At 35.4% G+C, this 22,162-nt stretch overlaps 1 protein-coding gene and 1 pseudogene across 6 annotated transcripts; one reads left to right on the forward strand and one right to left on the reverse strand.

Annotated features, from left to right (window-relative positions):
* Positions 1 to 22,162, forward strand: part of LOC121174179 (uncharacterized) — an 84,502-nt pseudogene that overhangs the window by 47,684 nt on the left and 14,656 nt on the right.
* Positions 5,845 to 21,484, reverse strand: LOC100797799 (lysine-specific demethylase JMJ25). 6 transcript variants are annotated; one of them, XR_001386583.2, is made up of 14 exons: positions 21,032 to 21,484; positions 20,818 to 20,933; positions 20,515 to 20,614; positions 20,291 to 20,429; positions 19,682 to 19,745; positions 18,862 to 19,600; positions 17,530 to 17,859; positions 16,506 to 16,994; positions 15,696 to 15,768; positions 15,529 to 15,614; positions 15,088 to 15,207; positions 8,611 to 8,940; positions 6,511 to 6,569; positions 6,250 to 6,325 (listed from the first exon to the last, which is right to left on the reverse strand). XR_001386583.2 is itself a non-coding variant. In XM_014771830.2 (13 exons), exons 1-13 carry the CDS (start codon positions 21,401 to 21,403, stop codon positions 6,298 to 6,300), a joined length of 2,715 nt encoding a protein of 904 aa, XP_014627316.1. In that variant the 5' UTR covers positions 21,404 to 21,484; the 3' UTR covers positions 5,845 to 6,297. The 6 variants fall into 6 exon arrangements, 2 of the variants coding, with proteins under 2 accessions (XP_014627316.1, XP_014627315.1); XR_419823.3 differs by lacking the exon at positions 8,611 to 8,940 and adding an exon at positions 14,116 to 14,223; XM_014771830.2 differs by lacking the exon at positions 8,611 to 8,940 and having other exon boundaries at positions 5,845 to 6,325.

Consider the following 22,162-nt stretch of genomic DNA (forward strand, 5'->3'; position numbering starts at 1 on the left):
AATTAGGGTCTGACACTAAACACAGAAATTAAAATTTCTAGTGCAAATTCAAGTTATCAACATACATAGAGAAATAAATATGGTTCAATCACACATAAAGACTATCAAGCAACAAGAGAGATGCCCCATACCTTGAGAAAGCCTCTTAGAGTCAACAAAACCAATGGGTCTCACTAGGGCTTTTTGAGAGCTCTAGAAATGCCAAAGAAAACAATGAGAACACACCTACAATGAGGGGACTAAACAAGAGGGAAGAAAAAAATGAAAATGGGAAGATTCCATGAACGGAGGAATGGCTCTTACCAACAAAATCTCTTCACAAAGGTCTCCACAAGCTCCTTCTATGGTAGAGGAAGAACAAAGCTCCTTCCTCCCTTACAATGCTAGGGTCGACACACTAAAGAGGTAGGGGGAGGAAGCTTTTGTTTTGTGTTAATAAATTAGGGCTTGGGTGCCCTAAGTTAGAAGCCCAATTAATTAAGTTTTTAACTCACTAAACCTTCTAATTAATTAATTTAGACTCTTTCATCTAATAAAAAAATTACTTAAGTTGATTAGAGCTATTTTAGAAATTAAAAACTATTATTACTAATTTATTTGCATTACTTTTTTTTAAAAAAAAGAATTATTCTATTTACTAAAATATTCCCACATACAAAACAAAAAAAATGTCACACAAAGGTTCACACAATAATTTGCACACAATATTAAAAATTGGGATGTTACAAGGTTCATCCACCCCTGCAACTACATTCATGATACCCTTGACCATCTTGTCTTGCCAACACCTTGACAACGATGCTGAATCGTCCCAAAATAAACTAGGATTCCAACAATTCGGCAATATATGAATAACCTAGGTCGACTCAGAGACACAATCCAATAAGGTTCCAACTTCAATCCACTTATAATTTAGAGTAAGGGATTTCATCGAGCAATTTGCAAACAATTGAAATGCAGAAATAGAATCACAAAATTAACAGGATTATGAAACAGATGTAAGGAGCATCAATCAAATTCACTGAATCCAAGCAATTCGAATTATCACAGCTTCCTAAAGATGATCATTCTATTATGAAGGATTCAAGGTTTAGTCAATCTAATTAAAGGTAATTCAATTGAACTAATCCCCAATTACATTGAGATCACAAATCATATTGAAGTATCATCCAATTAATCTGTAATTAGGATTCAAATTATGAAATTAATCAATTACCTAATTCATCCCAAACACATGTAGAATCATGAATACGAAAATAGAATTGGAGAAGAGGATGAACATTCACAACAAAATTCGAAATACTTAACTAGAACTCAAATTCGTCATTACTTGAATTGGATCCTTGGATTGATTAGTTGTTTAGTCTTCCATAGTCATCACCAGTGGAAGAACAGAAAAAATTGAACAAGAGAAGAAAAGAACAGAGTTGAAGAGATGAAGAAACGTGAAGAACCCGTGAGAGAAAAGGAGAGAAAAGAGTTTGATCTAAATCTTGCACTAGAAGTTTCTAAAAATGTGTTTTGTACAAAATGACTCTAACTAACTCTGAAAATACACTAAGTAGACTAATATATACTCTAACTAATCAGAAGTAATGGGAGGGCCCTGATCAGGCCCACTAAATCTCTCCAATTAAGCTAATTACAGAATGCAAAGGCCCAAAATTCGTAGCCCAAAATCCAAGTGCAGAGGCTCTGACATCCAAGCCTTAAATAAGCCTCAAAACAACAGACTTGGCCCAAGCTCATCTCTGACAAAATTGTAGCTTTTTTCCTTAGCTTTCCAAAGACTACTCATATGCTCCATTTGGAGTTCTTTAGCATCCTATAGGTCCTTCACATGGCTGATATGTCAAGTAAGCACAAAATCCGAAAATAAGTAACAATTATCAATTAAGCCCAATTATTTGTCTAAGACTAAAACTAATTAAGGTAAGAAAATAAGAGTCAAAGAAAGGTCAAATAAGCTAATCAAAATAGGAAAATATTAAACTAAAAATGCTCAATCAAATTCCCCCACACTTATCTTTTGCACTTTGAAGCAAAACTAAAAGAAAGACCAAGAAAGAACAAACTAAAGTCACAAACTAAAAGAAAGGTATGAACAAGGCACACATATTTTTCAATGGATCCTAATAATGCACAAAAGTGAGAAAGACGGAAAATGGAGGAACGGTATCAATGTAACAAGCAATCCATGAACACATGATCACAAAATGCAAAGTGGAAAAGTAGTCGAGTCAAATTTAAGAATGCACCAAGGTGATAGAAATCTCTAAAAGGAACAACACTCAACCTCACCAAATGTGTATGGGTTTGTGTTTACACTTAAGAACCACATGTAACTAGCACACCCAAATTTTGACAAGACTCTAATCCATTCAACTTGAACTATACATGCATCAAAAGATCAAAAGGGCTTTTATTAGGTTGTAATGTATGACTTAGGTAAGCGTGTGATGTAGCTCCATGTAGAGCTTGAAGGCCTTGGATCTTCTTCATCAATGGAGTTATTTGCTTCTTGAAAATCAATGGCAGCGGAATGGAGAAGGAAGAAAGATGATTGGAGACGCCACTTCAAGGAGAATATGAGTCAAGAACAAGCTCACCACCATAGAAAGCCATGGATAAGAGCTTGAAGGTAGGAGAAGATGAGTGGAGGGAGAAGGAGCACGAAATTTTATGCCTCAAATGAGGTCTGAACTTTGAAGTGTAATTCTCAAATGATCAAAGTTGAAAAATGCACACACATGGCCTCTATTTATAGACTAAGTGTCACACAAAATTGGAGGGAAATTTAAATTTCTTTCAAATTTCACTTGAATTTGAAATTGAATTTGTGGAGCCAAATTTCACAAATTTTGATTAGTGAATTTTAGCTATGGTTCAGTCCACTAATTCAAGATCAAGTCCAAGATTCTCCACTAAGTGTGCTTAGGTGTCATGAGGCATGTAAAGCATGAAGGACATGCACAAAGTATGACTATATGATGTGACAATGGGGTGTAGCAAGCAAATGCTCACCTCCCCCTCTAAAATTTAATTGGATTAGGCTTCTCTCAATTCAATTAAATTTATTTCCCAACACACACATCAAATATTCACTTAATGCATGTGAAATTACAAAACTACCCCTAATACAAAAACTAGTCTAGGTGACCTAAAATACAAGGGCTGAAAAATCATACATTTCTAGGGTACCCTACCTACATTATGGAACCCTAAATACAAGGCCCAAAAATAATGAAACCTTAATCTAATATGTACAAAGATAAGTGGGCTCATACTTACCTCATGGGCCCGAAATTTACCCTAAGGCGCATGAGAATCCTAGGGCCTTCTCTTGCACCAGGGTGGATATGAGAAGGATATTTAGGCTGAAACTAAGAGAAAAGAGGGGTAATGGGGGGTAAGCAAACAAGCAAAAAGAAGGGTAGAAATAAAATAAAATAAAAAACAAAGTGGAGAACAAAAAAAAATGAAAATAAAAAGAACTTACAAGAATGAAAATGAATCACAACTAAATTTATTGCATTTTTTTTCTTTCTTCTTCTTTGTTTTGTACACTTTCTTTTTTCTTGTTTTCCTCTGTTTTTTTATTTTTCTTTTTCTCTTTGCTTTGCTTTTTTTTCCAACAAATCAAAATAAAATGAAATGACAAAAGCAGAAGAACATACATGAAAAATAAACTAAAAATCCCCCACACTTGTTTAAAACTCACTCCCAAAACAATTCCAAGGCCCCTTTTCTCCCTAAAGTTTAAGACTAACATGATTTTCCACTTGTTGGCTTGTAATGAGCTACAAAATGAAAGAAGGGGTTAAAGGCTCAAAGAGGGTGACAATGGATATCAATGCAAGGTAGATTTATTTGGCTAGTAGCTAAAAGAAAGAAGGCCTAAATTATCTCAATCAATGCATGTCCAACAAGGAATAACAAGAGAGGCAAGGCAAAACCTAGAGTAATCTAGCACAAGGGTGAAATCGCACATGATATAACATGAATGGAATAATGCAATCCATATGCAAAGGCCCAAAAACTCACAAGGCATAATTCTATCACACATGGTCTACCTTAAATTTTAATTTTCAAGCTTACTTATCACTCCAACAATTGCAACAATGGTTCACATCAAGTCATGAAATCTTTCAACTAAAAATGGTGTACATTTCTCACAATTTATACAAGTTAGAAATCTTATGAAAAACATGAAAAAGTGCCTAAATTCAACAAAAACATCAAAATAACAAAAATTGCTAAATCTTCATTTGTTTTATTTATGTAAAAACAATAGAAATAGTAAAACAACAAAACAGAACAAATACAGCAAAACAGAAAACAAAAATAGCAACAAAAACAAAAAAAGAAAACAAACATTGAAAATAGACAGAAACAGTAAACAACTATTGAAAACATTCACCAATTAAGCATATGATCTCCATTCCAATCTTGGCCTCCATCAAGGCTCTTTATCTGTCATCTACCTTGTCCTTCCCTTATTCTCTTTATCACCATTTGAGCATACAATCTCCCTTTCACAAACCCTCCTCCAACAATTATTGGCCTTCCCCTATATGGGTAACATTTCAGTTTAGGGCCCTCCTCAACTAACCCCTTTTCCTTTGCTCCCTCACTCCCCCTATTAAATCTAGGCAAGTTTACATTCAGTTTCATTTTCCCAATCATTATATTATCCAACTGCCTCTCTAGTCATTGGGGTTCCTTCACCTCCCTATATCTAACAAAGCCAAATCTTTTACCTGCTTTGTTCCTTCTTGGGTGCACAAACACATGCTTCACTCTCCCACACCTAGAAAAGACCTTCTAAAGATCATACCATTGTTGATTTTAGAGGAAGTAAAATAGAAGTTTGTTAACTTTGCCTGCCCTCCATTATCCTAGTGATCAAACTTACTCTTACCATCTCTCCCCTCACTTTCACTTGTTTTTTCCGCCCGAGAGCATTCTCCTCCCATCCCTGTTTGTCTAGCTTTAGCATCCTCCATCTTCATCAAATGTTCATCATTATTACATGACTAGCTAGCTAGGTCTATATTTCCCTCTTAGTATGCTTTCAACTAATGCAAATATTTAACTTAAAAGTTACTTATAAGATAAAAATAAGCCAGAGTCTCAAACCAAGGATGAGTCTGATAGCTAACCCAAAAGATCAAAGCTTTTGAAAATACTTCGAGATTCCACGAGAGAGCCAAAGGCTCTAATTACAGTGATTGCAAAAAAACAATATTTCGACATAAAATATGTATTGTCAAACTAACTGGTGGCATTTATGTTTCTCCCATGAAGACAATTTTCCACACGCAAAGGATAAAAAATATGGAAGCAACAACTAGATACTTGTGTGAATACGTGATATTTTACGTCAAATGAGGGTCGTTCCAAACATGCTAGTAGCTTTTCATGATAGATTGTTGTTGGAAAATGTTGGCAATAATGGGAACAGACCTTTAAAAGAAGGTAACAATCCATTGACTACCGCATAAATCATTTCCTACTTTCAAATGTCTCTTCCCTTTAATACTATTTTCTAAATCACGTTGAAATTATTTTATAAAATAGTTTCGAAAAACTAAACTTGAAACACAACCAATCATCTCGTCCATCTAGAGTCAATCATATTCTCTTTTTTGCTGATTAAAAAAGTGGTATTCTCTTTTGGGCGGAATATTGATGCAAAAACAATGAACATGACATCAAATTAACATTCCCAACATTTTGCCACACATTTAGTGTGTTTGTATAACGCACAAGAATCAATTCTACCACAATTATAGTGATATCATGAAAACGTAGAAGTCACTATTTCTTGCTTTACCTTCACCATGAAAAAATTAATAATTTCTTACTAAGAATCTAATTCAAACACATCGATAATGCAATAAGGGCAAGTTAGAATCTCATCTATACATATTCAGACGTTCTAAAAGTACAATGCTGACATCATCATATGCCCACAAACTTTATTCGGCCTAAGAAATCAGCACACCCAAGGCATACAAGGGGTGACAACTATATGTACACCTAACCCCACTAGGATCGACGTAGCGGTGAGGAAACCTCCCAACTGCCAATGTACACTAAAAAAAAAAAACTACAACTACTCCGTTACAGGTCATGTATGATGTTTCGGTAAATCCTCTTCCAGGTGGGTAGCAAAGCCAAATATGGAACCATTCTTACAGTCACGATACATAGAACCCAACATCATCACACTTAATAAGCTAATGACTCGAATTTTGTACACTTCCAATTGGCTTCTATCTGTTACAGATATATTTACTCTGGACCCTTGGTTAACCCGGACCTGTAAATTGAATAACAATCTTCAATTTCACAAGCGATAATTGAATCAAGAGCCTAGAGAACATAACAAGAATGAACACAGTACATAACAGATAATAATCTAACAATGCCCAAGTATACAACCTACTCAGCAAATGCAAATATCAAAATCCATACCCAAAGGCCCAGAAGTGGGTAATCACTAACCTTGCTTTCTCCAACTTTCCAATCACATCTTCCATTGCATATATTGTCATTTTCTTCACCTGTTTCAAAATCAGCAATCAAGGGGAAAAGTTACACAAAATCACAGTACAAACTGTTGACATGACAATATAAAGCAGATTGCCTTCCTACTACATTTCAATAAATTAATTCTAGAACAAACCAAGTTACTTTATTTCTCAGACCAAAATATCCAATAAAAAACCACACACCCATGACAAGCCGACAAAAGTAGCTCATAATTTGAACACTTCCAATCACATGCCTTAAGGTAGACTGAATACCCATTTTTGTTCCACAAAATAGTCCCCCGAGACAATTCGACGTCTAAAGGACATTGAATTTAAAGACCAATTTGATGTAAAAAAGTCACATTACCAAACAGAAAATACTTATTTCTTTTAAGGATCAAAATGTGATGAAACCCCCTCAACCCATCACAAATTTCAGCATCTCTCAAAATTTAGGAACACAAAAAGGTAAAGAAAAATATAAAACGGAAAGACAAGAAATGGAATAGACGTCACAATCAAAGCTCGATTGATAAGTCAAGGAGGATTCGCCACAAAGAAACGTTTCTTTGTTAAGAATCAAAAGGTTCTAATCCAAGAACCATGAGAAAACTCTACATAACACAAGGCTAATCTCAAATTTCAATATCCAAGTTCTGATTTCATTCATAACTTTGTGAGATACATATAGAAGTTCAAAGGCATACCAAGAGTCCCTACTCATAATGTGACTCCTAATGGCAGAAATTAACTCAAGTTAGTGGCTTATTAATTTGCATGCAAGCTAGCAGCCACTTTTATTATTTCTTATTAAATATTACAACTTTATAAAAATAAAACTAAATGATATATCTTCTTAGGCCTTGTCTTGCAAATCTATCCATCTTCTTTATTCCTAAACTTGAATCAAGTAGTTGACCAATTTGGGCTCCAATCCGTCTAATTGTGGGTTTGCTTCAACCAAGTTGTCACCATATGGTTTAGGGCTTCTCTTGCTTTCTTAGCCTTTATCAAAATGGGTTCTATAAAACTAGTTATTAGAGCTTTGCAGGGAAAGTAATTGGCCAGAGGTTAAACACAGTTTTAAGTGGGCATAAGACAGTTTATGTATCTGAGTTCTTCCGACTTTATGCACATGCCCATTTATGAAGTGCATATCTTCCCAAATAGAATCTGTCTGAAATTCAGTGCTGTTAAAGAAAACAATAAAATATGAATCAATTTGTCTTTAAAATGCATAAAGGTTGAAAACCAAGGCTTCAAAAGTCTAACGAGGACTTAACCTTGACAAAAATAAAATCACTTGAGATTAAGATATTTGATAACAACGCTTGAGTGAGTTTTCACTCAGCTGAAGACTTTCATATATATTAGACCAAAGGTCAACAGTTCAAAAGGTGAAAGAGTGCAAACTGCAACTCTCAAGCTCATGGTTATCAAACTCTTGAGTTAACTCGCTAACCCGGACAAGTTTACGCGTCTACTTACCCTATGTGAGTTAACTCGTGAGCAAACTCGTATTTTAGTAGACTCGCAATGGACTTGGTGCAAACTTGGTAGAAGGTGACCCCACTTGGAGTGGGCTTGAATTTCAGCAATTTAGCATTATGCTTTTCACTAATTTAACATTCTTTTGTCTGGTGGGATTGTGATAATTTGATTAAGGTCCCCAAATGTTGAATTGGTATATTATTTATAGATAATTTATTATTTTTTTTTTATAAGTAGACTCTTACGACTCGTAAGAGACTACGAGTTGAGTCTAAGGAGCTCCCATGAGTCTACGTAGACTCTCGAGTTCGGTATATTATGGTATTGAAATATTGAATTGGTATGTTATAGGTATATTATCATTTTTTTTTATACGAAATAGACTCAAGTCTACGAGTCGAGTTTATAGAGCTCCCATGAGTTTACGTACACTCGAATTTGATAACCTTGTTTATAGTTTTTTGCTTCAGTTGGTTTCTTTTTTTGGTGTGGACCTAAACAATTACAAAATTAAATTTGAGTATTCAACACAAACACAATAGCTATTGACAATAACGTACTAGGTAAGTAATTTTCATACCATCTAAAAAGCTGGAATTCAAGCTCAACAAACAAATGGCAAACCTCTACAACTCCAAATGTCCATCATCTTGAAATTTCTTTCAGCTGTTTCGTTACACGTGAGGCATCAATTGATCTCAAAAAGACATTTCCCTATGCTCCTATCAATCCATCCATCAATCATGATGGTACATCCAGTCTTCTTCCAAATAGTCCTATGCTCCTCCAAAATCTTATCTGTCCTCACAACTTTTTTCTTCAGAAGCTTCAGTCTAATGTTATTGTAAGATGGTGGCTTGTATGCTGGACCAAAGCAACTACCCAACTCATCCTTTGGATCTCTTCATCCCTTGCAACATAGAAAGGAATAGTGTAACATCCTATTTTTCGTAAATAAATTAAAAAGACTTTTTAGTAAAAATAAATAAATAAATAAAGTTTTAAAGAGCGGTGAGGTTTTTATAATTAAATAAATAAAGAAAAATAGTTGTAATAAAATAATGCTTTGAAAAAAAATATATATATTTGATTTATACATTTGATAAGAAATAAAATAAAGTTTTTTTTTATAAAATAATAAAAATAAATAAATAGAGTAAATAATAAGTTGTGAGTACCCTAGGTATAAATAGCCATATGTTAAGTCAATTTTTAGACCGACGATGTCTCCTCTTCTCCTCCCAAAACCCTCTCAAAAAAATGACGATCTCAGACTCATTCACCGTTGGATCATCGTGAAATTTAAGCACCAAGTTTGCAACTCAATTCCAAGCCTTTTCACCGTCGGGAATTTTGAAATCATGTCAGAGCTGAGAGAAATACACTTTGCATCATAGCCTTTTCCTTTCCCGCAGAAACCCAAAGCTGTCTTGGTAAAACTACGATCCCGGACTCGTTAACCGTTGGATTGTCGTGAAATTTTTATACGTGGTTCGCGATTTAATTGCTCACACCTTCACCATTGGAATTTACGAGATAATATTCATGGAGGGAGAAAAAGGAATCGTACGAAGACAGTACAAATGGAGACTTCAATTCCTTCTCATTCTCTCTAACGTTTGGAAACCCTATCAGAACAATCAGAGAAAAAACTTGAGAAATCTCAGGAAATTGCTAGAGATGCCGCTATTGCTATCGGAACGTGAGCCCACTTAGAGGTAAGGAATGAGTTTATCGCAATTGGGGATTAGAATGAACATGTGTAGGGATCCTTAGAGGATTAAATTAAAGTTTATTTTGGGATGTTTATTGACTTATAATTTTTGCTTTATGATTATAAATACAATATTATTGTGTTTTATGTACCAATTGATGTTCTGATAAGTATTGATTGATAAACTTGAGTGCCCTTGATGTTTTTGTATTTTGACTCATGATTTTGATATAATTGTGTGAAATTATTTGAAGGGTTTTACTCCCCATGTTGTGATCATTTGAACCTGTGATTAATGGTGAAATACATGTATATTGAGATGTGTTTATTGAGTTGTGAGCTATGAACTGTGCAATCACACAATTGTAAGACCCTTTACGGGCGACGAATATTGTAATGGGATTCATTGTGGGAACCCGACAAGTTAAAATGATTTTGAAAACAATTGAGTAGTTGTGTGTATTGCATGATTCATAGGTAAAGTGTATGTGATTCATGAAGTGTGATGACGTATTAAATTGAGATTATACCATTGTGATTGAGATCGAGTGTATGTGATAAATTGAGTATGTACATGATTGTGATGTTGTTTGCATTGAGTTATGAACTATGAATTATACAATCACACGACTTTAAGAACCTTTAAGGGCGGTGAGTTAATTATAAGACTCTTTAAGGGCGGTGAGTTAACGTTAAGACCTTTTAAGGACGACGAGTTAAAACTATTTTGAAAACAATTGAGGAGTCGTGTGTTTTGTATAGTTCATAGATAGAGTCTGTATGTTAAAATGTTTTCTGGGTTGAACCTGAATTAGGAAGAAGGTCCTGATGGACTCTTCGGAGTGTAGACTTTGAGGGTCACCCGGTTTGAGTGCTCTTTAAGCCTATGTTGATCCCATATGGTTGGGGCATTCTCGCAAAACACCGTGACCCAGACTGGTCTCCCTATGATCTTACCTAGTGAGAGTGACCTAACTTGCTAATGTGTGGTTTGTCTTGTCATGTACTCCTAAGCACTCGACGAGGTTTTTCACTGACATGGTATCACATTGCATATAGGATTGAGTCTTTGTGTATATGTTGCATAACGCTTGTGTATTGATCGATATTGATTGACTTGGTGATATTGTGTGTTGATCCTTGAGTACGTGAATATTGTGAAAATGAATGAGGCGTGTTGTGTTATGATGTGATGTTGGATGACAAAGTGGTGAAATGATGTAAACTATGTTTAAGTAAGTTTTATTTTGTTTTTATGATATTTATACCTACATGCTATATCGTTACTCTTCATTAGTTAGGAAGGTGATAACACACTCCCAGTGTGTTATTTGTGTTTGGATCCTGTGATGATCTCGAACCTTGTGTTCGTGGGAGCAGATGAATAGGTGGATGACTATGAAGAACCTCATGCTAGAGGACACGGGAACACTGCTCTGATAGGATGTGACATTAGGGTATATGTTCTATATTAATTGTATGAAGTTTTGGACGGCCTTGTTTTGTGCCAACGTGAATTTATTATTTATTTAGACAAGTTTTATTATGATGTTAAAAATGTGAATGTGAGCCTTTTACCCTTTTGAAAGGCTTGTATTTAAAAAAATATTTTAAATATTTTTAATTAATATTTGAATTTTTATTCCTTTTATTATTAATACATATATGTATGGGGTAAAGGGTGTCACAAATAGCATTGTAAAAAAAGTTGCAACTTGTAACTCTACTTCCTCCTTCAACTCTTCTTAAAAATGTTTTCAAAGTGTTTGAGAACTCACTTCCCTTTTCTTGAATATATTTGCGGATGTATTACCTTCTACCCTTTTCCTTTTTCCATCCCTGTCATCACCAACAAAATCACCGATGCTAGCTTGTTCTTCATCTCTTGAACTGTTCTTTGAGTTTATCTTGCAACCCATAAACAATGTCCCACATTTGCATCCTAATGTCATTCGGGACAGCTTTGCACTATTCAACATCCATTTTAGTTCCGGCTAAATGGTGCTTGAATTGATAAACTCCACTCGTGTAAACATGTTCACAGTACTTACACTTTTTCTTGTCTTCCCATCTACACTAACACCATGAAGCCACCTCATCTCTTGCCTCTATGCAACACAATTCTTTGGTATATTTTTCCTCTCCTACTACTCAACACCTACCCTACTACCTCCACTTAAACCCCATACTCCTGCCTCATTGCCACCAGTCCCATTTCCACCTTGCTTAGCAAAAGCAATTTTACACTGATAATAAACAAAAGACGGCACAACAATTAGAAAAAAAGAAACATACCAGCAAAAGAGCAAAGAGTGCAAGACACAAAAGGATAGGACAATAAGAATTTAAAAGAAAGAAATAAAGAACCGAACCAACCAAAATGACATGCGTGAAAGAGAGATTACTAAATGGTGTGAGACGAGAGTTCACAATGATTTCAAAATCAAGTGTATAATCAATGGCAGTTCAATAGAATCAAAACGATATCTTTGTTCATGTGAAAGAGATGTACAAGGCAAATGAGAAAAAATAGGGATTAGAGTGCATGTGTGAGTTTTCAATAGCAATGAGTGTTTTTCAAGATGGAGAGGTGAAAAATATTGGGGGAAAGTAGGTATCGAACTCAGGAATGAGAGAATCAGATCACGCGTCGCAGCCATAGTTGTCAATAGCAGCTGGAGAGATAGTGAGGCACAACCGTGTTGCATTTTAGAGTTGCGGTTGGAGTGGCTGCATTAGTGGAGGAGCAAGGCGGCTAGATCAAACTTCCAAGCGTTTGGGTGTTGTGACTCAGAATCCCAAATGAAATCCGCTGTGCTGGACATTCCATGACCTTCCTTTTTCCGCTGCCAACCTCTCGCTCTTCCATTTGCATTCTTTAACAAGGATATATCCCTTTGACAAGGGCAGTGTGAGCTTAGTGACAGTCAGATCCTTAGGGTTTTAGGGTGTGTTTTCTCTTTTCTCATTTGTTGGGCCTTGTACCTCAAGTCCAACATTTCTCTGCCATATATTTTCACAAGGGTGGATTTTTACCTGTTATTTGTGAACTATTATCTATTATCTATGCTACACATGTAAGACAAAATTGTGCGTCAAGACAGAGTCGTATGATTATACGTTCTTTGATTCCCTTTCCATGTGAGACCTGTGCAAACTTATCGAGAGCAGAATTGCAGGCCTCGGTCGCGCTGGATCTCAAGATTGTGAAGTCAAGCACGTTTCTGAGTTCACCAGCACGCTATTTTGGGCCAAACAGGGATGTCTTTATATTTCTGTTTTGGTCTTTTAAACCCTAAGTCCAAAAAGCTCAATTGCTTTCAGTTTACCCAATGTGACTATTACTTTGTTTTCAACCCTAATTTATACCTTGAAGCCTAATAACTGAACGAAGTTACTGCCTCCTTCCCGCTCTTCTCATTGTCGCAAATCCCTGCCGCACAAACCACCACAAATGCCACAACCACCGTGTCTATATTTAAGCTTATTTAAGTATTTGATGTGTGGTATATATATTTGTTTTTTTATCATAATTTTACTATGTATGTTAGATGCATATATAATAATTTATTTGCTATTTCTTACTTTTATAAGCAGGTAGAATCTTGAGTTTGACTAACATGATGATATAATATAATAATAATAATAAGATATATATTAACTAAAAAATAATATAATATTATTAAACAATGCACATATTGTTATATAATACAAACTATATATAAGTAAAAATCTAAAATAATATATATATATATATATATATATATATATATATTAAAAAATCAGAAATAGGTACAAAAAATAGAGTACCAATCATCCTACTATCCTTGATCTAGCTATTTTAGGGTTGATTGTTCCGCTCCACTATTCCAGGACTAACAACTAAGGAAATACGAAAATATGGAAATGTTCAATTACTAGAAATTAGGGATTTAATTTATTCCTTGTACCCTTAATTGTTCCCTTGTTTGATTGATTATAAATAGAGAGTGTGTGTGGGGGTAATACACAACATTTAGATGCATCATTCTTATAATTTCAATATAAATGAAGGACATGGGCACCATCACTTCCTAGTTTAATCTTTTTAATTTCAAAAAAAATTTCAACCTAGGCTAGCGATCCAATCAAATCTAGCCCATCAAAAGAAGGTACTTCACTTTTTGCACTACCTATGTAAACACATCTAAATCCACATCTTTAAAACTAGATGAATGAGCATCAAAATGCCCTTGATCATGCGGTTGACTAGTTTGAACATGGATAGATTTGATTAACTAGCTCTTTTTGCTTAGCCATACCCTTTAGCAACGGTAGAATAGTCTTCTGTCTTAGGTGGATGATGTGACAAATTTGGATTGGACTACTAACCTGTCCAAATTAGTTGTTGACTCAGCCAATTGATTGTTGGCTTGTCCGAACTCTAATTTTGGCCAAGGCTCCTTTGCAACTACAAAACTGTAGCAATGGGTGTGACACCTACAAAAGGCACTGACACCCAAGTCAATAATAATCCCTCCAGAGTGACAATATGTATTAAATGTATACCTCTAATAATGACATTGGGAGTATATATAGGTGTTCAATCTGAGCTAAATTACTAGTACAGGGCTGAAGGCCCTTAGTAGGAAATTGTACAATTCTTTGACGTGGTGTAAAGTAACTTTACTCCTGACATTAACCTTGGTCAAGGCTTGCCTATTCAAGTTCCCTGCTGCATTTGGGCGTACTAAAGGTATGATACGGGTTTGACCAAGGCCTGATCTGTAACAAATAGTATCCAAATTGCCAAGCCTTTCTCATTTCTCCAAAATTTCAACAAATATTTGGGATACCATCTCCCATTTTTCACACTTCCTCATGGTGACAATTGGATCACTACATCTCAACATTCATCTCCTCCACATGCTTCTCTGATCTTTTTACTCATGTTCATCCTCAATGGCATCCAACAAGTCAAACCAAATTGTTGAACTCAAGAAATGATCATATTGATTTCTGAATAAATTACATGTATTTTTTTTAGACTAGATTTCAGTACAAACATCAACACAAGTATTCCCCCTAACAAGGATTTTCCTCCTTCAAAACACCAAAAACAATAAACAGACACCTTATGCGCTCTTTTAGGTCTATCAAACCATATATACAACTATAGCTAACAATATATAATACACACACACACATATATATGTGTGTGTGTATATATATATATATATATATATATATATATATATATATATAAAGCATAACTTCCAAGCCTATCAAAGACTAAACAACAAAATAAGCTGCTACATCTCAAAACAATGGAGAAGAATATAAATGCCAGAATCAATGGCATACCTCCAATTTGTCCTCAGTAGACCTGTGATTAATTGGAAGTGTGCGAAATTCCTCCGTCAAACGAAAGCACTCCCCAACATTTTCAGGAGACACAAAATCCATTGCAACCTTGATACATGACTGCAAAAGGAAAACATATATCATGGATGTTAATATGGTGAACATTTTAAAGATCACTTTAAATAAAATCAATCAAGCCACAGAAAGTAAGCTAGTGATTCAGGACTTAAGTAGTATATGAGAAATAGATTCATACCTTCATATTATCATTGTATCATAAAATAAAAATAAGAAGTGCAATGGAGTATCTAGGCTTGATTAAGGTACTAAGGAAAGATACTATTATAGTATGACAGAACCATACCTGAAATAATAAAATACTTAGCATTTATACTCTTTTAGGCAAACAAGGATACAACATGCCTACAATAAACAAGTTACCTTCAGATTTCTGACTTGGTGAGGACAACCAACTGGAATAAAAACAGCATCTCCTAACTTCTGAATAAAAGTCCAGGGCTCAATTCCTAAAAGAAAATACAGAACTGTCAATATAGAGACACAATTAGAACTCTCCCAATCAATATACGAAAAATTGTGTTACCAACCATACTCCTCCTTAAGCTTCCTCTTATGCTCCATAGTCAGATAGAAGGTCTGGTCATGGATGGGATGAATAACCTACATTACCAAAAGATATGCCCAGTATAAAAAAATTGAGCATAATCAGTGACGGACTCTCAGACAGGTGAGTTATCTATAAACAATAGTTACGGTCTGCCAAATCAAAACTTCAAAATAGCCAAAGCCAAGTATATAAAACATTTTACCTCGTACCCCATTGCCCAGAGGCTCTTCGCTATGCGAAGGTATGGGGGAGGGATGTTGTACGCAGCCTTACCCTTGCATATGCAAAGAGGCTGTTTCCGGATTCGAACCCATGACCAACAAGTCACCAAGGCACAACTTTACCGCTGCACCAAGGCTCGCCCTCACCAAGTATATAAAACATATTTATTTGAAAAAATAATGAATATTTTGGACTGGTAATTGCACTATAATGCTATTCCCAGCCTTTGTTTAAAGAACGAACACAGTTGCAATTGCATGACATCTATTGTCATATTAATGAAAAGCTCATTACCACATAATAAAATAAACAAAAAACATTTTTTTTATTTTCTAAATAACTATTTATTAGCAGCTTGATCCTTCACCCAATCCTTTATGACATGCATATTTAATGAAATTTTTATCAGAATAAAATAAGGGAATGGGAGAATGTCAACGTTATAAGGGTGCAAAGCTCCAAATATTAAAATTTAAAAATATAACCTAAAGGTGAAAATATTTGTTATAAATGACTCAGGTTGATAAGGAGTACTCAGACAGATAACTGAATCATTTTAATAATTTACCTGCTTTAAAGGACAGCAATGGACATGCCTAAACTCTCTGAAATGCTTCTTCAGATATTCCTGCAACTTAGGGACATCCTGTCTCCGAAAAATATCCCAGAGAGCACCATCTGAAGCATCCCCCCCAAACAACAAATCACCTTGATTTATTTTTACTTTGTCAACCTCTATGAGCTCTGATCCATATGAAATACCATCCTCATTAGCAATGGCAACCTCATTACTACGAGACGGTTGATGAAACTGATCAACTTCTTTCCCATCACATAATCCACCTTCTTGTTCCATGACTTCAACACTACTTTGCTTGTCCAAAGCATTTATTGTAGAAGATGAATTATTAAGCATGTCAACATTAGTTCCTCCATCCTGATCATCACCAAGTAGCTCCCTTTTCTCTTGCTCGAGGTGCTTTTGCTTCAACTTCTCAATGATAGTAAGTTGATCAGAATCCAGTTTCACTTCAGCAATATGAGTCAACACATTTACCTAAAACAGCCAAATTATTAAAAAAAATGCTTCAATTCCTTCATTGATAAGCATGCACTCAAGGCCACATACAGCAAAATATACAAAACACTAACAAATGTTTGATCAGGAAAATCTATGCAACTGACATAAGTATATATACGCAAATTAAAACCTTCTCTAAGCCAAAGGCATCATTCATTTCAAGTCCTTAAACATACTAATGTGATGATTCTACTATCATAACAAGAGTAGTTTTTCTAATTATCAATCAATCATTATAACAACCAGGGAAATAACTCGTCAAATATAGAATCAAATGAGAGTTTATGAATTGAAGACAATGCACAGAACTTAAAAACTGACGTGGAATTGAAGCCACAAACTACTCATAAGAAACAGAACAGAGAAATGTAATGGCTTATCAAAGACAACACTTTATACATCCTACAAACTATACACCATCCAATATGAAATCTATTTAAAAAGTTCAAATAATTTAGAAGAAACCCTTGAAAATAACAGCCCAGGAAAGAAATAAGCAAATAGAGCATACTGCATCAGACATATCACAATGGAGCTTAGTCACTGAATCACCACGTCCAAGCTCCTGAGGAAATCCATAAGCAATATATGTTTTTGGCCCCAGGTCTGGCTTTAGAGAACCATTAGGCAACTTCACAGCAAGGTTAAGAGAACCTTTGTGAGGATCAGTATATTCCTTGAAGGGTAAGGAAGATATGAACTCAGCACAATGACGAGGCAATTGTTCCTCAAATAAATTAGAAGGAGGCCAATCTTTTAATTTCAATATCTGTGGCCAAGCAAGCCAATCCTTACGACCATTTGTATAGCCAGTAAAAAATTGGTGGATATTAATTTCCCCCTGCATTTAACCAATACCTCAAATAAGAAATGCAGAAATCAGCAGCAACAGAATAAACAAGTCCAGTAAAAGCAGTAAAGAATTACTAAATCAGTAAAATAAAGCAGATATGATTTACTCTAGTCTGATTACTAAACAGAAAAACAGAATGAGTACAAATCGAAAATAACATTTTCAACAAACTAAAAAAAATAAAAATAAAAAGTACATTTTACCCAACATCAGCTAGATGCTGTAAGTCTAAGAACTAGACAAACATACCAAAGGATGCAAGGGCAACAAGAAAGGTCTGGGCAGGCAAAGCAAAAACAGCAAAATGGGGCAGGGACAAGAAACAGCCAAAAATTGAGATAAAATTTTCTAAGATGATAAGATAAGGAGCAAAACCTAGGACTAAGAAGATGAATATGATGATGATGGTAGCAGGATAAATTGATCACACTAGCCATATTTCTTGAGAATGATGGAGAGACAGCATAAAGCATGAAACAAGGGCTTAAAATTTGAGACTAATATAAAAACTACACACAGAAAAATGATTTCTAATTATCACCCTAATGTGTGTTTTGTTTACCAACATTCCACCTTAGGCTGGTATCTCTTTATGACCCAGATAGCAGAACATCTACAAACTGTTTCTTAAAGTGGAACCATCCACCAAAAAATTGTAATTTTTCGGTACTTCACAAAATATTTCAAGGACATTCGGTTCTGATAACTCTATGGAATTCAATAACTGACAATATTAAATGCACTGAAATAACTCTCAATCCAAAAAAGGTGGAGTTACTGAATTCAGGAAACATGTAGGAAATTCAACAACATAAAAATTGCTAATATTAAATAATTCTCCAAATGCCATAACTGCAGTGGTTCCAGTTAAAATAAGTACCAACATTAAACAATTAAACATAATCTTCATGAGAATGAAGGTGAAGAATGAAATTTGTGTAAAAAGCTCTCCAAGGTCAATAAAGTTAAAGATTGGGAAATTAAGCAAACCTCAGTCCAATCTAAGCAATCAATTGTTTTCTCAGCCAAATGTTGGCCACGCTTGGTATTAGTTACATGACGTAATGCACGCCACATGACAAGTGGTTCCCAGCTTAAACCAGATGTACATTCAAGCACATTGCTGACAATGACAGGCTCCCCCTTTTCCCAATGCCACTGAAAATGCCTTAAATCCTTGTACTGAAGATCTACAGCTTTAGGACAGTATAAATAGTTGTCAGTCAAATCTTCTCGAGAAGCAGCCTTCCTCATATTACTATAGCTAACATCTGTGTTTCTATCAAGCTTCAAACATGAACAGAAGTTGTCTGCGGTCTTAACTACATTTTGAAGCTTGTATGCTTGCACTAGTTCTTTTGCTTTACACACTAACTCAGAGACAAAATGTTGACCCAATATGCTTCTCAGTTCAAGAAAACCATGGTTACATTCATCATTGACTTTTGGACAAGGAATGCTACCATCACTTTGTGCCAGCCACCCAGATCTTGACCATTCACGAACCTCAGGCTTACAATCATCATCTGATGCATTTTGTTTTACCTCTTCATCTTTTTTTTCAGCATGCAAGTAACCACGACCTTGCCAAACAAACTCCAACTCTATTGGATCTGCACCACCTACAAGCTGCCCACCACGAAGCTCACGGCAACAGATGAGACAAAGGTCAAAAGAGCATTTTGTGCAGCTTCTATGGTAATCAAATATTGATGTTTTGCAGTTGTCACTACAAGAGAGTGTTAAGTTAACAACTAAAGAATATGGGGATAACTGGGGAAAAAACTTAAGAAATCAGAAAAATCCCAACCAGTACACACGCTCCTCCATAGAGTAATCTGCCTTAGCTAAATTTAGCTTGGAGACTGAGAGCCCTGTAGTGCACATCCCAAAAGCAAATTATACAATGAAAAAGATATGGAATTTGTACTGAACTCTGACTGGGGAATGAGATGAGATATACACTCAAGCTATTATGATGCTACAGCACATACAAGAAAATTAGTTCAAAATATGTAAGTAATCCAAGATCGAGAGAGAGAATTAATTCAACAAATAAAGAAACAAAACCGGGAAACATTAGCTAAACAAACTACATTGGTAAGAGGGGGGAATAACTAGAAGAAATAGTTTGCAACACGTAACAGTCAGGCAGTTCAAAAGTGAAAATTTTATCCATGATTATAAAACAGATAATTATTTCTCTTATGCAGTCAGACTTCAATGCAAAGTGATCTTTGGCTTCATGGTATCAATTGAAAGCAAAGGTTTAGTTGAGTATTTGCTGACATAACATGTATTAGAACAAACTTACACTAATCAAATCTAGCATTGCTTCATCATCAAATTCATCTCTTTACTGAGCAACATCAATTTACACATGAATAAGTTCAATCAAGACTCCTAAAGGAAAAAGTACCTTGTATCTTAGCTTCTGTCTCATTCTCAATCAACTGTTCTTCATCCAACTGCCGTAAATATGGAAGAAGTACTTGCAGCAAATACATACAGAGTTCAACCTTCTCTTCTTTGTCAGCTTTTGCAAACTCCCTCATTTGCTACAGGAAACCACACGGTAACTTTTCAAATGTAGAAAACCAAAAATTACCGGACAAAGTCAATGTAGAAGGGGGAAGACCTAACCTTAATAAGTTCATCACAGCTCAAGCATGCTTTGCAATTGCAATTACCACGGCACACAGGACATTTCTCAGCAATATCATTCTCTTTCAAATGAGGATACCTTAACAATATTGGTCAAGTAATCATCATTCATAACCAAAACTTGCAATAACTTTTCATTTCAGGACATTGATCTCGCAACTGTTTCTATCAATTAAGGCTTTTATCCCAACCATCAGAAATAGTAAGCATATTTGTAGCTGGCAATGCAGTATGGTAAACATGACATGGAAAGAAGAAAAATAAAGAAAGGCAAAGTTATACCAAGCTTGTAAACACAATAGGCAAAATCTTCTCTTGTTACAGCATTTGCACCTCACAACCCTGCCTTTATCATTTCTCTTACATTGATGGCACGTTAAGGGGCCCTCTTCATCACACTGATAATTGAGAAACAAAAAACATGATCTCAAATACAATGTTGTATGTAAAGACAAACTCAAACATGCATTCATATTTGAATGATAAATCATATCACCTTGGCCTTTCTCCTGTTGGCTTTTGGCTCCATCTCTTGTTTACAGCCCCTAAGACCATATTTTTTCTCAGTGCCAGACATTTCAAATTCAGCCATTTCATCATATTTCTTTCTTTTTCTACTGGGTCTCTGCTCGGAAACCCCACCTTCCATGGCGGTAGCATCTAACATCTTTCCCATCTCCTTTTTACTTTTTCTGCCGCGCTTTTTTCTCACGCCTTCTTCAACATAGGAAGAACCTCCTGCCCCATTTCCAGCAGAGTTGGTCATTTTGGTCTCACACTCAGTATCGAAATCCAAAGATTGTATTTCTTCGTGACTGGAAAGACTTGGGTTTGCATCCACACGAGTGTCTGTGCTCCCTTGCTCCATTGGAAACAGACAAACAAGTTCAAAATGTGAACCCTAGCTTTGTCTACCCGGGTTCGTCTCCTGTTTGCATTTCACTTTTGTTGCATACACGTGGACCCCACCACATTTTCTTCTTTGTGACATGCTATTAACTAGCATGCGTGAGTAGAGTAGGTCCTGTACCGTGCGAAACTTTTGTGGACCGTCGGATATAGGATTTTTGTAAGGAAAGATGGAGATTCTCTGGGACGGACTGCACTGGATCATAGGTTCAGTAGAGGACCAATGCATGCTGAGTTGCCTTGGACAAAAAAGTCTTTATGTTTAGCTGCTTTATCGTTTTGTGACCTTCTTGCTCGAGAGCTTGATGAAGGTAGAACTAGGAATAGAGACTATTCCAAGAACTACATAGCCTTAGGGATTCTAATGGAAGAATAGAACCCGAATAGTTTTCATTGCATTCGGTGAAAAAGATTACAAAAGTTATTTGTTTTTCTTTCCGTGCCACCCCTTATCTATACCCAAGAAAATAGAATCATAACAGAAAAAAAAAATCATAACAGACTAAGTGTCACGTATCTTCTTTATTAACTTCTTACATCAATTCCCCTGCCTTCAAAAAATCCTTGTCCTCAAGGATTAAAAGTTGGATACATCCTCTTCAAATCATAGAAGAACTCCCAAGTAGCATCTTCGATTAATTGGTGTTTCCGCTTGGCTAAGACCTTTGTGACAACCTTGCTCTATCCAGAATTAGTTCAGGTTCTTTGCCTACCATAA

The sequence above is a fragment of the Glycine max genome, chromosome 19 (genome assembly GCF_000004515.6).
Source record: "Glycine max cultivar Williams 82 chromosome 19, Glycine_max_v4.0, whole genome shotgun sequence".
Lineage (NCBI taxonomy): Eukaryota > Viridiplantae > Streptophyta > Magnoliopsida > Fabales > Fabaceae > Glycine > Glycine max.

Excerpts from the sequence above, each read along its gene's own strand:
- LOC100797799 (XM_014771829.3), bottom strand. The coding sequence starts at position 21,403 with ATGGAGCAAGGGAGCACAGACACTCGTGTGGATGCAAACCCAAGTCTT. Across the intron at positions 16,995-17,529 it reads ATTGTGATATGTCTGATGCA|GTAAATGTGTTGACTCATAT; the intron begins GTATGCTCTATT and ends TGGCTGTTTTAG. Across the intron at positions 15,615-15,695 it reads GAAGCTTAAGGAGGAGTATG|GAATTGAGCCCTGGACTTTT; the intron begins GTTGGTAACACA and ends ATTTTCTTTTAG.